Source organism: Microtus ochrogaster, unplaced genomic scaffold (genome assembly GCF_000317375.1).
Source record: "Microtus ochrogaster isolate Prairie Vole_2 unplaced genomic scaffold, MicOch1.0 UNK53, whole genome shotgun sequence".
NCBI lineage: Eukaryota > Metazoa > Chordata > Mammalia > Rodentia > Cricetidae > Microtus > Microtus ochrogaster.
This window is the reverse complement of record NW_004949151.1, coordinates 2243801-2260365: the sequence shown is the minus strand read 5'-3', so window position 1 is coordinate 2260365 and position 16565 is coordinate 2243801. Positions and strand designations below refer to the sequence as shown.

The 16565-nt window shown below is 46.0% G+C and overlaps 1 protein-coding gene across 1 annotated transcript in view; it reads left to right on the top strand.

The window, feature by feature from the left end:
• The window catches only part of Arhgap10 (Rho GTPase activating protein 10), a 198797-nt gene that overhangs the window by 165837 nt on the left and 16395 nt on the right, over positions 1-16565 (top strand). Inside the window, exon 19 of the mRNA XM_005369579.3 lies at positions 8134-8290. Coding sequence (XP_005369636.3) covers positions 8134-8290 — 157 coding nt within the window. The remainder of the gene's footprint in view (positions 1-8133; positions 8291-16565) is intronic.

Below are 16565 nucleotides of genomic sequence, written 5' to 3'. Positions count from 1 at the left end.
GCCGCTTTTTTAAAGGGAGAGAGACCACGCCCCAATGGGCTGGTATCTCAGCGGCTATAGGCTGGAGGAGCGGAAGGACCTCCCGCAACAGTGGGGTATATTTTATATTGAAAACATTAACCATCTTAACTTCCTTATGAAGGAGCATGCCATGAGTGTGCTGCCAAGGGTGATTAGAGCCTCTCTCCCTCTCTCCTTCCTGTTTCCTTCCTCTCTCAGCCGTTGTTTCCTGCAGTTTATCTAGGTGCTTCACTTACAGCCAAGTTTTGTTGTTAGCCCACAGCCAACAGAAGGAAAGACGGACATTCAGGGAACTGAGTTTGCCCAGTTCCTTGGGGCAGTGAACACTTAGTTTGCATTTACTTTGGAGAGCTTCATACTGTCCAAGGCTTGGTAGATCACAGGTTCTGAGAAGCTACACGATCTGAGTATTGTCGCGTCTTCTGTGCCCGATGGGTACTGATACCATTGACCTTTGACTTATCCTTCCATCGACCTCTGAGTATTTCCCTTCTGTCTCTGTTGATTGAGACAATGGACAGGTGTTTGAGGATATGCATGTCTTCTTTATATTTTTTAATGTTATTTTATCTTTCTGTTGTTTTTAGGTATATGTGGGAAGAGAGGAAGATTTTCATTTAAAAGTTTTTGAATAGAAAAGTCCCTGATTGGGCTTTATCAGAAAAGTGCAACTGTGTCCTTGTGGGTACAGTTACTAAGTTCTTAGCTAGTCTGTCTGCGCCTAGAAATCAGCCGTTTGATAAGTAGAAGTCTCTGGGGTTATGGACCCTCAAGTGGCAGCCTACAGTTGTCTTTGAACTAACCAAATATGTGATTGTGAGGTCTGTGTAAATTAAATCTAAATAATAAGTCAACATCCTCATTTCTTTCTTTCTTTCTTCTTCTGTCCTCTCCTTTGGCTGTTTGTTAATGTACCATCCAGGTATTTAAGAGCGAGGGACTGGGACATCAGCCCAGCCACAAACTATAGTCTGTCCTGCCTATGGGATGTTCTGGGGTTAAGGGGGCACAGAAATTGTGGAAGTGGCTGACTGATGACTGGTCCAGCCTGAGCCCCATGCCAGGAGAGTGAGCCTACCCATGACACTGCTGGAGCACCAGGACCCAGATGCTGGATGGCTAAGAGACCTAGAACAGAACTAGATATGACTTGAGAGGGGAAAAAAAAAGTCAATGCAATGATGCCTACCAGTATTCTGCTATACCCATGGTTTAACTAGCCCCGTCAATAGTCATCAAGGAGGTTTCATCCAGTCACTGGTGGAAACAGGTGGTGTGGAAACAGCCAAACATTAGGCCAGCCTCAGGGAATCCTGGTCAAAAGAGGGAGAAAGGATTGTAGGAGTCAGAGAGGTCAAGTACGTGGCAAGAAAACACCAGATAAACTAATCTGAGCTCATTGGAACTCACAGACTGAACCGACAACCAGGGAGCCTGCATGGGACTCGCCTGTCTGCATGTATGACAGTGGGTTTTCTTGTGGGACTCCTCATAGTGGGAGCAGGGGCTGTCTCTGACTCTTTTACTAACTTTTGGGGCCTTATTCCTTATATTGAGTCACCTTACCCAGCCTTAATACAAGAGGAGACGCTTAGTCTTACTGCAATTTAACATACCATGTTTTTTAGTTGATGTCCATGGGAGGCCCGCCTTTTTCTGAATAGAAAGGGAGGAGGAGTGGATGGGAGGTAGGATGGGAGGTACTGGAAGGAGAGGAGGAGGGGAAACTACAGCTGGGGTGTAAAATAAATAGATACAATCGGAGGAAAAAGTGAGTGAGGGACATGGAAGCACTTGCTCCTACAGAGAGCCCATTCCCAGGACTCATAGGACTGTGCAGGCTTTGTGGGAGTCTGTGTCACGGAGGCTAAGAAGGGACTCAGGGAGTGGTCTGATTTTTCTACTGCCAGGAAATACTTTGAGAGGAAGACAGTGAGAATAGAGGTCAGTGATGGGCAGTGATGCAGAGAGGAACCGACCAGAAGAGGAATGGCCATCACTGGGACAGGAGAGTCAGCAGGAAGAAGAGCTGACAGAGGGTAAAGTTAACTCATGCCAGCAGTGGCTGTGGTAGAGCTGTGGTCCTCAAGAGTTTTCCTTCCTTTATCTAATCTTCTGCCAGTCTCCGTGTTTCGTTGATTTGGAAAGTAAAGTATGGATCGTATTCTTAGCTCATTATCAAACCCACTTGGGGCTGCCACTTGGGGTGCTGGCTATTTTTATGTAAGCTTGACACACACAGGCTGAAGTCACCTTAGTGGAGGAAATGCCTCCGTAAGATCTGGCTATTGGCAAATGTTTAGGACAATTTCATAATTAATGATTGATAGGGAGGACCCAGTCATTGTGGGTGATGGTGGTCCTGGGTTCTATAAGAAAGCAGACTGAGCAAGCCTTGAGGAATAAGACAGTAAACAGCACCCCTCCATGGCTTCTGTGTCAGCTCCTGCCCCTGGGTTCCTCTCCTTTTTGAGCCCCTGCCCTGACATCCTCCAATGGTGAACAATGGCATTTAAATGTAAGCTGAATAAACCCCTTTTCTCTCCAGTTCGAGTTTGGTCATGGCGTTTCATTGCAGCAACAGGAACCCTAAGACACTTGGTGCTTGAGCACTTACCCAGCATGTAAGACCTCATTCCTCAGCCCAGCAAGAAAAGGAAATCGGGCTAAAGAGTGCAACGCACGTTTCTCTGGCATGTCTTTCTAGTTTTTAGGGAAATGTGTGAGTCACCTTCTTTTTATCCTCGCTGTCTTTGCTGAGTTTTGCTGACTGCAGTGTCTGGATGTCTCCTGGATCCATTCTCTGCATCATGTCTCTCGCTGTGATTTCTGCAGGAACATCTCTCGAGCTGCAGGTGAATTCAGATGCCCTAGTATTGCACGCAGAGTCCTGTTTTCTGCCTCTGCCCCCAGACTTCAGCCAAATCCAGCTGCTTAACAGCTCTGAAAAGCTGCCATGCTCTCACCGGTCTTTCACCTTATGTCTCTCTCTCAGAGCCTCTATTCTTTGAGAGTCTGGCAGTAATTTCTCCCTATTTCTGCTGCAGTCTCCCACCTGTCTTCCAGCCCTCCCACTTGCAGGTTTTGAAACTTGTTATTCCTAAGTCTCAAGGCCCCTTAGAAAGTCTCATTATGCAAATGCCTCCTTTGCTGTTTGTCTCCTGTCCCCAGCTTCAATCTGTGAGCACCACTGTGCAGCCTCATCCCTGCTGCTCCTGGTGAGGAGTCAGAGGGGCAGGAACTGGTTTACAAGGGAGGAGCTGAGAAGTGGAAACCACCAGCCAGTTTTGTTAGAATACATTGAAGAATTTAGTTCCTCTGTTCTCTGCTCTGTCCTAGAGGCAGTGGCTTTCTTATCCATATTTCTTGTATCAGAACATCCATTGCGTTTCCTCAAATTTTGCCTGGCAACACAGAGTGCCTATAAAGGATTACCAAGCCTGAGACGCGGTTTTCACCCTCAAAACACACATGATGAAAGTTGGGTGGCGGACTAGATTAGGTCTTGAAGTCATATACAGCAGCAAAATGCCAAATTGATGCTGCTTTAGTTCAGGCAGGTGTTGGCAAGTGTGTGGTAGAGGTCGGGCTTAAGCTGGATGTTGCCTGTTTGATTATGTGTTGTGATTGTTCAAAACAAAAGTCTTGTAGTACCATTTTTGCTCTTTTTATTCACAGGACTGCTTGTAGATGCCCATTAAAGGGTCACTCGCTACGAGATTCCCCTCTGTATGCTATGAATATGTTTTATTACCATTGGTTATTGAAGAAGCTGTTTCTGCCAACAACTTAGTAGAGTAAAGCCGGGTGGGAATTCCGAACAGAGATATAGAGAGAAAGCTGGCGGAGTCAGAGAGACTGCCATGTAGCTGTTGAAGGAGAATGATACCAGTTGCCAGCCAGAACCTTACCAGTAGGCCATAGCCTCATGGTGATACAAAGAATAATAAAAATGGGTTAATTTAAGATATAAGCATTAGCTAGAAATGTGCCTAAGCTATTGGCCAAACAATATTAATATTATTATTATATTAATTAATATAGTTTCTGTAACATGAACGGGGGCCTTTGTTGGGGTCTCTGTCCCACCCGGTACCCCACAACTGTTTAGCCCCAAAGAAAATCACACATAGGTCTCCATAAATTATAAGCTGATTGGCCCATTAGCTCTAGCCTCTCACTGGCTAACTCTCACATCTTGATTAACCCATTTTTCTGATCCATGTTAGCATGTGGCTCAGTACCTTTTTTCAATGGGGCAGATCACATCCTGCTGCTTCAGTGGTCTGGGCAGGAGTAGGCAGGAGTGGGAGGAATCAACTTCCTCCTTCCCAGAATTCTCCTGGTCTCCTTGTATCATTTCTACTTCCTGTCTGGTTTTTCCACCTCTACTTCCTGCCTGGCCAATCAGCGTTTATTTAAAACATGATTGACAGATTACAGACAATTCTCCCACACCAAGTTTCTGTGTTATTATTCCGGCCCGGGTGTCTCCGCCTATAGTGACTCGCACCTGAGGGTAGAGTTTGCTAAAAGAAGTGAGAGATGAAAATGACCACAGTGGGGCTGTAGGCTGTGGCCCTTTGGTAGAGTGTGTATGCGGCATGCTCTGGGCTCCAGGTTCTGCTCATAGTACTGCAAAATGAGTAAAAAAAAAAAAAAAGCATCTTATCCTAATTCTTAATTGTAGATTAATCTCAAGATTTCAAACACTTGCTCTAGACAGCATTGAGTACAGAGGTTTAGGAGATAACTAAAGTACTCGCAAACTTTATGGTCTGACTTCCATAGGAGAATACACATTGCAAACAAATCTGGGCATGGTGGCATGACTCGTGATTCCAGAACAGGGAGGGTGGAGACAGGGGCATTCCTGTAGCTTGCTGACCAGCCAGCATAGACTACTTGTTGCATTTCAGGCCAGTGAGAGACCCCATATCAAAGGGAAAAAAGGTGTCTGAGCCTAACACCCAGAATTGACCTCTGTCTTCCACATGGAAATATATTGATGATCACGCTATTAGGAGAAGTTTGGGGAATGGTTATAAGCCTGACTATTGATGCACATAATGGATGTGATTGTTTGTCTTTCTTATAATGATGAGTTTTGTCCAGCAGACACAATCATTCCCGAATGGAGATGGGAATAGGAATTTTGTTTGTTGAGAAAGTAGCCAAAGGTGCCTTCCTTTGATCATTCTGCAGGCATAGTTCCACCCACCATGTTGCCCTCGCTGGAGGGCTCAGACTGCCACCGCTGCTGGACTGTCCATAGGGCTCTTAGTCGAGTACTGTATCTGTCTGTCTAGGGAAAGGATTAGAGGCACTGTAAATGCCCTGCTGTATCTGGTTTTTAAAGTAACATTAGACCCTGGCTCCCAGGCTCCCCAAACTTGCCTCTTATCTACAGCCCTTCCTGGTAGGAATGCGTCGGGAGGGAAGCTGGTCCCAGCCGCTCCACAGTTGCCTTTGCTATGTTAGGCTCTGCCCCGAGTCAGTTGGTGAGCCTAGAAGAATGCCAGTCTAGAATTCAGTCTCAGGGAGCCAGGAAACAACTGTGTATGTGTGTCCCTCTCACAAGGAGCTGCCAAAGTGGGCTCGTATTGGAGCTTGAATTGCTTACCTGGCAGTGTTTATACAGTTGCTGCAGCCACATCCCTGGTAAGAAGTGAGATGAGTTCTTTGGACTTATAGTTGAAGGGTACACAGTCCATCTAGGTGATATGAAGCACCAGGTGGTAGGAGCACCGGGTTAGGTTCTTGGCACCCCCGCTCCCACTCAGGAAGCATCAGGGGCAGGAAGTAGGACTAGACCATAAAACTCAAGAGTGGTCACTAGTGGGCCATTTTCTCTGGTGAGGCGCCTCTTTTAAAAGCTCCATAACCTTTCATGACAGTTTTCATACGTGCAAACCTATCTGGGGGGGGGTAATTTCACATTGAAGCCATAGAAATTATCTTGAGCCCCTCTTTCTGGTCTTGTATGTGGTCTAAGCTTAAACTGACTATGTAGCCCAGGTTGGATATCTACATGAAACTCTGCAGCCTTCAGGCTCCGGAGTTCCGAGCTCACAGGTGTGTGTACCACACCCATCTGAGCTGCTCTCAGTCTTGTGGGGTGGTAGCTCGTAGTGACTGAGGGACACAGTTTGTACCTGTATGGAAAAGAACTGGAGTTGAGCTTTCCAAGCAAAGGAAGAGACGGTTGTGTTTTCAAAGGGAACTCCATTCTAAAAGGAATCAAAGCAGTGTTTTGACAGTGGATTTGGTTCACTTGCCTTTAAGTTGGCGCTGCTGTTAGGGCTGAATTTCTCCAATGGCAAACATGTTTGTGCTGAAGGGCTCTCGACAAAGTGACTTAGCTGAAAGACAAGTGAAACAATCTTTCTAGACTGTGGCTGAGACGAGGACAGGACAAGACTTTACAGGGAGGCACGGTCCAGAGAGCACATCTCCTCTAAGCTGGTCACTCAGTCCAGGCTTGCTTCACTTTCTGTGCAGGACACTTCTCCATTCATGTGTCTCCCCAGGCATTGCTCTGCCTTCCACCATTTCCAGTGCCCACTGCCCCAATGAAGCTTTTCTGGACCTCATTTCTAAGACACTTAGCCTTAGTTCTGAGTTGGGTCAGGGGTCAGAAAGATTTATTTTCTACACCCAGTTTTCAACACTAGCATGCCTAGGATGCTAGACTAGCCTAGGGTCCAGTCAAGTCAGGGCCTAGCATTTGTCTTCTGCTTCGTTCTGGGAGGAACGGGAAGTTTCCTGAAGTAGCTTTCTCAGAGTGAGCTCCATCTAACCCTGGCATTTGTGTGCGCTCTGCGCCAGGACCCAGGATACGGAGCTCTCACTTGCAGCTTTTGTTGGCCGAGGTTCTGGGCCTCCGTTTGCTGCTGGGGCAGCGTTGGGCAGTTGTTCTGACGCATCACTTGGAAAATCAAGGCCAAGTTAGTGCCGTGTCCGTAGAACTGCTTCCTCTGCAGTTCACCGGGGGGGAATTAAGATATAAGAAGTTCTTTGGGCAAAAAGAACAGCTCTGTTTTGGGGCATTCCGGTGTGTTTTATTAGACCCTGGGCCATCATGAAAACAGGAAGGCCAGGTGAGAAAAAGCATCTGTGTCAGATCGGCTCTGTTTTTTCATTTCTACACAAGCTGATGACATAATAGTAAACATGTTTCCTAAAATGTATAAATCACAGCCTCATGTAGGACCTCCTTCTTACTTGTGGCTTCCAGTCATCCCTTGTAAGTACTGCGGGGAACCAACACTACTGTCCTTCAGTGTTCACGGTGTCCATCTGTGAATATTAATCTTGTCCATGGTAGAAGCTCAGAATGTGAATCCCTTGTTCCATGTCCTCAGTGTGAAAGGATGAGCAGGTGACTAGAGCATCCCGGTTGGGCTGTGCTTGGCCATTGTGCTGCCCCGGGCTCCCCTGATACTGTCATTGCTTTGTCTGGTTCTTTGCAGGTTAAGCGTTTATCATGGCTGCACACAAGGTGCTTGTTTTCCATTCAGTGTTTTGGTTGTTTTCTTTTCTTCACTCTTCATGGTATATAATCTATGTGTTGGTCAGCTTCCTGTTACCATAATAGATACCTGTGATATGCCAGCTTACACAGAGAGAAAGTTTACTTTGGTTCACAGTTTTAGGGACTAATTGAACCCATGTTTTTAGGCATGTGGGAGGCATTAGGGTGCATGTGATAGAAACAGTTGTTACCTCTTGGCTGCCACGAAGGGGTTAGGATCTCAAAGTCCCCTTTAAGGACATACCCTCTGTGCCAGGTAAACATTTTACAAAGTTGTGCTTCTTACGGTTCCCACCACTATCTAGCAGTGCCATTAACTGGGAGCCAGGCTGGTCACTGATCGGTCTTCAGGGACATTCTTTATCCAGTTCTGTCATTATAGGGAGGGAGGGAGCGAGGGAGGGAGGAAGGGAGGGAAGAAAATAAGTCCACAGGTACAAACCTTCAAAGGCTGGCTATCCACACACTCTCTGGCCGAATTATAAATGTAATTTTGAAAATACTTTGACTGACTGGTAACTAATACCATGTAATTATTAGTGAAGTTATTTTTTTCTTCTCTGTTCTGCTCCCTCTAGGTGACAGTCCCAGCCCTCTCAAGGAGGACACCCCCAGCAGTCAGGATTCTCTTTCCACTCCGTCTCCCACAACGTCAGCTGCCCATGGGCTTTCTGGCCCAGAGAGGAACCACCTCCCAGCAGATGGAGGGGCCACTGGAGACTGGACAGCCACTACGTAAGTGGCTGTGCTTCGGTGTGCTGCTAAAGAAAGAGAAGCCGTCACTGCCTTGGCCAGCAAGCATTCAAGCCATTAGATCTGAGGACGCTCGCTAACCAGTGGGGTTCTCCAAGGGAGAAGGCAAAGCAAAACCTTTGTTGAATGATTTCTTTCCGTTTCCAGGCTGGCGGGGAAGGGTGTGGCTTCCAGTCTAATCTGAGTGCAGTTTGTGGTAGTCTGGGGTCAAGGAAGGGAAGTTCAGTGTTTCCTCCTCTCAGCATAGCCTCTCTAGTGCAGACACTGTACTGGCTGTCTCTGGAAACTGTCCTTGAGTGGCGTTTCGGGTAGGGCAGGCTAGTCTATGGTTGTTACTAAGCTAATGTTATGTTTTACTGCATAGCAGCCTGTCTGGTGGAGACGTAGTTACTGACGTCTGATTTTATCTCCTCTGCTGTATTGCTAAGCTCGTGTAGATCAGCTCAGGTCTACTGCAGCAAATGATACATGTACAAACAAAAAGCCTGGAGCTTGTTTGGATGCGTGGGGTTTTCTTGAACGGTGTGGATGGAACCCGAGGAACCACTGCAGAACAGAGTGGGTCTGAGCCTGCAGAGGGCATCTGTGTGCTCAGAGAGGACACAGTGGATCTATGAATAATTGTAAGACCTTGATTACTCAATCAATTATATCCAAAATATATTTATAATTCACCCAGAGAGCATTAAAAAATTTTAAGTTAAGATTGCTTAAAACAGAGTATAGATAATGATGTCTCTGATCCTAGCTGGGCATTCTTGGGGCTTTAAGTGGATTGGAAAGTGTTCTTCACAATACTTGGCTTTTTATAGCCTCAGCTGGATCCAAATGAAATCATTATGATCTTATTAAGTATTAAGAAAGACTTGGAAGACTTGGCATGCTGAAATTTTGGGGTAACTTGAAAATGTTGAAAACTGACCTGAGCCGGGCGGTGGTGGCTCACGCCTTTAATCCCAGCAATCGGGAGCAGAGGCAGGCGGATCTCTGTGAGTTCGAGGCCAGCCTGGTCTGCAAGAGCTAGTTCCAGGACAGGAACCAAAAGCTACGGAGAAACCCTGTCTCGAAAATAAATTAAAAAAAAAAAAACTGACCTGAAATCAGAGTGAAACTCCCAAGTTAGAGATTCATGTTCTAGAGGTGTGTATGTGTGTGTGCGTGTGTGAGCGTGTGTGTGCACAAGCATGCATATGTAGCCCATCCAAGGTTATTTTAATTTTCTGTGCAGAGATTATATATTCTGGACTTAAATCATGGAGACTGAAATATGCTTGTCACCTTTAAGCATGTATCAGCATGAAAGTCCCTTTTGATGTTGCATGGCAGCTGTCTATTCTGGCTGCACTCGAGTTAGAATTAGTCTGTATGCTATTCAGTGAGATCCACATTCTCCCTTGTTTCCTTCAGTGAGTGCTTATCAGGGTTAGTGGAGAACAGTTTAGTTAGCCCTCATTCTTCCATGTAGTTAGGAGCCTTGGGATAGCTGTTCACGACACATTTGGGCCCAAGACAAAAAGAACTGGATGTGTCTGGTCATAAATCAAGTAAGGAATGCATTCCCCAGTTTCCTTCCATACACACTGGAAAATGTCATGAAAAGTACTCTAGCCTTGAGCGCCAAAGCGGGAGAGGTGGGAAGCTGTAGAGCAAGCAGGGGAAGATTTTGTTGTAATGGAAGCTTGCAGCTACTCAAAGTCTTGATTTTTATCTTCTTCCTATGTTGTACATGAATATGTTTCTCTTAAGTATGGGAGAACTTCCATTGTACTTTCGAAAGGATTTGTTTGATCTGGGTAGATGGCTCAGTTGGGGGTAAAGTATTTGCTGTAGAAGCAGGAGGACCCTTGTTCAGTCCCTAGAATCCACATAAAAAAGCCAGGTTCTGCTTGCACAGACAGGAGGAGGATACCTGGGCACACTGGCCGGTCAGCCTTGCTTCATCAGTTTGTTGGTTCCAGGCCAGTGAGAGAGTCTGAGAAAACAAGGAGGATGATTCCTGAGGAAAAACAGCCAACTCTTCGCTTTCACATGTACACACATGCATGTGCAAACACACACACTGTGTTTTTGCGTTTCTGTCAGTTCAGATTTTCTTTAATATACAGATGATGAATTCTCAAATGAGCACACCTCAGAAACATCAATATTCCCAGGCTGGGGGTGTGGCTCAGTGGTAGAACTTGTACTTAGCAGACTCTGTTTGAGAAAGAAGTTTTTAAAAATGCCCCCACCGTCCTGGGCCCCACCCCCAGCTGATGTTGATTCAGTGGGCCTGCAAAGATGCGGGAAAGCTGGTGTTTCCAGTACATTCTCTGGTGATGGGTGGAAGCTGTGACCTGGACCCCTGGGCCTCTTTCCCCTGCGTCTAGCCTGTGTTGCTTATAGGCTGTGTCTCTGGGGAAGAAGATCAAGGGAAATGGGTGGTCATATGTCTTTATTGGTTATTGCATGGCATTTCAGTATGTCTATAAAATGTTTCATATCAACTCATTGGTATATTCATCACTTCATATATTATCAATGGGGGGTAGGTTCCAACCGGTCTACACTGGCTGTTCTGGGATATGCAGTTGGGCTGTATGGTGGACAGAAGTTAGTCCTCTTGCCCACCTGCTAAACAGTTCTTGACGTTGCTCCCTCCCATGCGTCTAGTCTTGTCCCTCTGTGTACCTGTGTAAGCACTGCTTGGGACATCCATGTATTCATGAGAATACCTTTTAAGTTCTTCTAGAGTGGCACAGTTGTTGGTCTCCCCATGGCCAGCGTGCCTTCCGCACACTTGGCTTTCCTGCTTTAGGTACCTCTCTGCCTGTTTGCTCAGGACAGTCTGCGCTGTCTTCAGAGTCCAGCTTCAAATTCGCATCTAGGACATCAGAGCCTTGACCCTTTTTCTCTTGATCATCTTCAGTTGGCACTGGCACAGTGGTGCCTCTGAGTGTTAGCTAGTATCTGCCCTTTTGTTCTATTTCACATTTATGTGGTATGTGTGTGTCTAATCGTCGATCATAGACTCCTCGCTAACAGGAACTGGATCTTATACTCCATGGATCTTTTTTGTGCTGTCGGCATAGTTATTCATAAATAAAAGTCCTTTTAAAGACCCTGTTTCCTTCTGTACATCACCATATATCTCTTTGACTGTTGCGTCTGGTTTCTATCCTTCCTTTTGGAGGAAGCTGAGACCCACACACTGCAGGCATTCCACAGCATCAGTCTGTTTCCTCAGAGATTTCCTTGGCAGTTATACATTTAGTTTCCATTGTCATCTCTTATCTGTTGTTCTCCCTCCATTTCTTCACACCAGCTTTGCAGCACCAACTGTAGCAGGCTCACTACATGCTGACTAAGTGTCTTTTAAACCAGAGTTTCTGTGGGGCCATTAAAAACTCAGCACCAAGCTTTAAGAAGGAGTTTCCAGTTTAGGGTGTTGACTGTACCTTCCAGAATGAGCTCTGATCCAGGTCCTGAAGAATGCAGCCGCATGTAACCACACAGGACCCCATTGCAGTGTTACACAGAAATGCCTTACCTGCAGCCACTGGAAGGCAGATTGGCAGGAAAACCCACAGCAGCTGTGACTCTGACCTGGGCAGTGTGTAAATGCAGCCATGGCCTCTGGCAGGTGGAACACGATGCAACAGAATTAGATTTCCTGGCTCTCTGCTGATGCGTCTGCCTTGTGGGCATTATTCACTGAAGTCAATCAATCCAAAGCTATTACCTACCTGTACGCTCGTGAGGTGATGGTGACTTCATTGCCAATGAAGAGTTGCTGGCTCAGACTCCTTGGAGGACATGACATCATAGGTCAGGGCATTTCAAATGTCCCAAAGTCATTTCCCCCAGTAAACTAGTTTTCTCTAAACAGGTTTTTTTTCTGTTATAATTGATGGAGCCAGAGCCTTGGCAAGTAACCCTTTTAGGTCCCTGCACAGAAAAAAAACTCTAAGAATTTCCAGGTCTTACACTCTGCTTTCCCACTAGCTCGCTAACAGAAAGACGTGGCTTCCTATTCTGTTGAACTTCAGATGGTGGTGTCCCATGGTGGTTCTTTTCTGCCTACGTCTGTTGGCATCTGTGGTGCCTCTCACTCTGAGCACTAGCAAGTCTCCAGGGCAGGGACTGCTTCCTACATGCTGAGACCCTTGGTTTTGGCTGTTGGGGACAGTAAAATATTCTCAAAACATGCTTTTAACTTTTGAGCCATCTCTTCAGCTCGCCGCTGAAAAATATTTTTATTCTTTGAGAATTTCCTGTAATGTGAATTGGTCACATATACCTCCTCCTCCAATCCTGCCGGATCTACTCTCATTCCTAACCACCCAACATTACATCCTCCTAAGACAAACAAACAAGAAGCCATCAAGTCTACTTGTGCTGTCATATTCTCTTAGGTGTGTGGCCATCCACTGGAATATGGTCGACTTATTAGGACCTACATTCATCCTTCAAGCAAATTGACCCTCCTTATCCTAGCAGTTGCATGTTGTAGTAGTTCAGGTAAGGGTGGGACTTCATGCCCACCTCTCCCCTCTATGCCGGCATTTGTCTTGGCGAGGCCTTATATATAATGCTACAATTGTGGGAGTTCATCTCCCAGCTGCCCTGTTGTGTCAGAGGACACTATCTCTTCTCACACTCTGTGCACTCTGTCCTGCACAGTGACCTCTGAGCCTGGGAGGGGCAGTTTGATACCGTCTTATTCGGGCTAAACATCCCACAGTTGCTATTCTCTGCACCTTGACTAGCTGTGGGTTCAGCCTACCATTTTTATTATTAAGGAAATAATAAGATTTTTTCATTTTTATTCTTAATGAAATATTAACTTCCTTTAAATTGGGCAAATAGGGGTTTCTCAGAGAGAGCTACATGGCATTTCAAATTCCTTGACTTTTGGCCCGGACTGTATTTCATCAAAGTGAACAACTTTGTTGGCGATATCAAATTACTCTTTAGGTTTAATATAACACAATGATCCACGAATGATGTATATGAAGTTCAGAAAAAAGAATCGGTTAGCAGATTTCTGAAAAATTGGTACAACCACAGAAGCTACCAAAATCCCAGGCAGACTTTATCCTCGCCTTCTCTCCTTTTGCCTTCCTGGCCTCCCTGAATGCCGGCCTCCACCGCAGTTTCTGCTGACTTGGGCTTTGCTTTGTTTGAACTTTTTGTTTGCCTTGTTTTGTGTGGTGCTGAGGATTCCCCCCATTGCCTGGTACATGCCGAGAACACTGTCTACTGCCAAGTGACAGGCCCTGCCCCACCGTATGTGCCCTAGTCCTTGATAGACCAGGGCAGTCAGTCAGTTGCTCCTACATGGTGCCATAATATGTTTCCCATTGTGTTATGGTCATTGTTTAAAAAGAAAATAGATTTCTTTTTCACATTTGATTCTTGGTTACAGTTAAACCATTCATTGCTTTCGTAAGAAGGGCAAGGATGTTTATAGATTTAGAAAGATGCCAGGGGAGAGTGATAGTCCTCTTAGGCATTGAATTGCCCATTTCAAGATGTCCAGCGGTCAGGCAGTGGTGGCACACACCTTTCATTTTAGCACTTGGGAGGGAGAGGTAGGTGGATCTCTGTAAGTTCGAGGCTAGCCTGGTCTACAGAGGGGGTTCTAGGGCCGCCAGGGCTACAGAGAGAGATTCTGTCTCAAAAAACAAAACTAAAAGAAAAACAAAAAGATGTCCAGCATCTTTTTTGTCTAGTGGGGAGATGGTTGCTCTTTTAAACATGGCAGTTTATCTGCGTTTGTCCCTTCCTTGGTCCTGATGATTGCAAAAGAGCAGCATCCGTAATCTTTTTCTAAGGAATGTGTAGCTTGTCTCTTATTAGCTCAGTGAAGCTCCTGAAGCTAATCCCAGGGCCCTCATATGTGGCCATCAGTCACCCGTCAATGTCTACCCACAGCCCTTTGCAAATGCTTTAAATAATTGCATTGTGTGTGACTCTTAGGTCTACCTAACTCATGTCTTTCTACAGTTCTGCCACTGCCACTCCACACTCTAAAGCTTGGGGAGTTTCAGAATGTTGATAATTCATATAGCTTTAAATCCCATGATAGAAAATAAAGACACATATCTAAATTTTGTAGTAGCATTTCTACTGTTTAAGACTCCAAATAATTAATAATTCTTACATTAAATCGTGTTTGACTTTCATTTTCCTTTGAGTTTCATTGTTTTTGTTGGCTAAGAAAAAAAATTTTTTGATGCCATTGTTGGATTGTTGTTATTTCCTGCCTGTGGGTTGGTTGGCTATGACTCCAGTAAATAGTGCTGAGGCTCACTGGCCTTCTCTATCAGCGGGGACACAGCTTCGCCTAGAAAAGCACGAATTCCAGTCGCACAGACCTGACTTTGTACCCCCTTTCTTCTTCTCCCAAAGGTCTTAGAAAAGATTATGTAGCTTATTCAAGCAAACTGAGCTTTACAAGATTACCCATAAAAGGCAAGGGAGAACACCTGCCCCCCTACAGTGGCAAGCTTTCAGGGCACCAGTTACTAAGCCCAGGGACTGCTCTCCTGGGAGTTCTAGGCAGCCACCTGCTGGGAGTCTGCTAACCCTGAGAACCTAATATGATCTTCTTACACTTGGCCCCAAGTTCCTGTCGTGTTGGTTTCATAATCTGCCCACAAGCATCTTGGGGAGATGACCTCTGGCCTCAGAGCAGCTCTGGATCCTGACCTTTGGTTATATTGTTCAGCAGTCCCAGCCTAGATGTGTGGGGATCTCTGAAAAAAGTCATGTGTCACATGACCAAGGCCTGGGACCCACCGAGTCCCAGCCTCACCTACTAGTTCTTTGGTTCAGTTGTCAGAGTGAGCTCGGTGAGTAAGCCCAGGGTGGTTACTATGCATGGCCTCCTGCCTCCTGCTGGTAGCTGCTATTTTCTATGCAGGAATTGAGCTGGTGGAAGTATTCTCATCAAGAACCCTATTGAGCAGCAACTCCTAGCTTCCAATGGTCTGCAGTTTTCTGCAATGAAGCTTCTGTTCCTTTCTGTTCTGCTCCTTTACCCCTCAGGCTGATTCCACAGTGATCATTTGGAAGGAAGGAAATGGGGTCATTCTCTAAGATCTGGTCAGAGATGTAACTTTAGAACAGTTCTCTGATGGCGAAACCAAGTGTGCTTCGTATGAGTCCATGTGAGGGCTGGGTGTGGCCTTTCTTGTTAAAGGAGCAAGTTCTTGAGGGATGCCCAGCATCCTCCAGCCTGAGAACTGTGTTAAATGGTTTCATCTTCTCTGAAGCCTCCCACGCCCTCCCCACTTCTCTTCCTACCTGCTGCAGGATGAGCAAGTTACTGTGTTTCCAGCTGGCTTTGATAATTGGCCACCACCCTTCTTCAAGAGAACCGATGGGAAATAGCCTCAGGGAACATTAGCTGTGCTATAGAAAGCGCTAGGTGTTTCCAGGTCAGATCCAGGCTCCCACCTTGTGCTCAGCACTGAGCCCCACTCCAGTCTCTGTAGAGCAGTGGATCTCAGTGTTCCTAATGCTGCAACCCCAACCATAAATTTATTTCATTGCTACTTAACTGTAATTTTGCTACTATTATAAACTATAATGTAAATATCTGATATGTGACCCCTGTGAAAGGTCATTAGATTCCCCCCAAAGGGGTCATGCCGTATGGGATTGAGAACCACCACTGTAGAGGAGAAGCAGGAAGGGGATGTCTCTCAAACCTGGGAAGTCTGTGGTCTTTCATCTCCTTCACCCCTGATGAAACAGACTCACGTGGTCCAGTCAATCCAGCGTGAATGGCTGTGGCCTGAGGCTAGCTAACTCTGTAGATAAGTTCTATTGTGACACAGTCATACCTGGTTCTTCCCTCATGATCTGTCTGGGCTGTTTTTTCTTCACAGTGATGTCAGACTTGAGTCAGAAAAGACTGAGTGGCCTGCAAGGTCCTTTCTGGAAGAATCACTGAATCAATGAATCTCATTAGTAAACCAGTATTTCTTTAAGGCCCATTTTCAGTGCAGGAGTTTATCACCACACGGACCAAGTTATCTGACGGGTGCTGTGGGTTACCACCACATGGACCATGTTGTCTGACGGATGCTGTGGGCTACCATCACATGGACCACATTGTCTGACGGGTGCTGTGGGTTACCATCACATGGACCACGTTGTCTGACAGGTGCTGTGGGTTACCACCACACGGACCACGTTGTCTGACGGGTGCTGTGGGTTACCACCACATGGACCATGTTATCTGACGGGTGCTGTGGGTTACCACCAC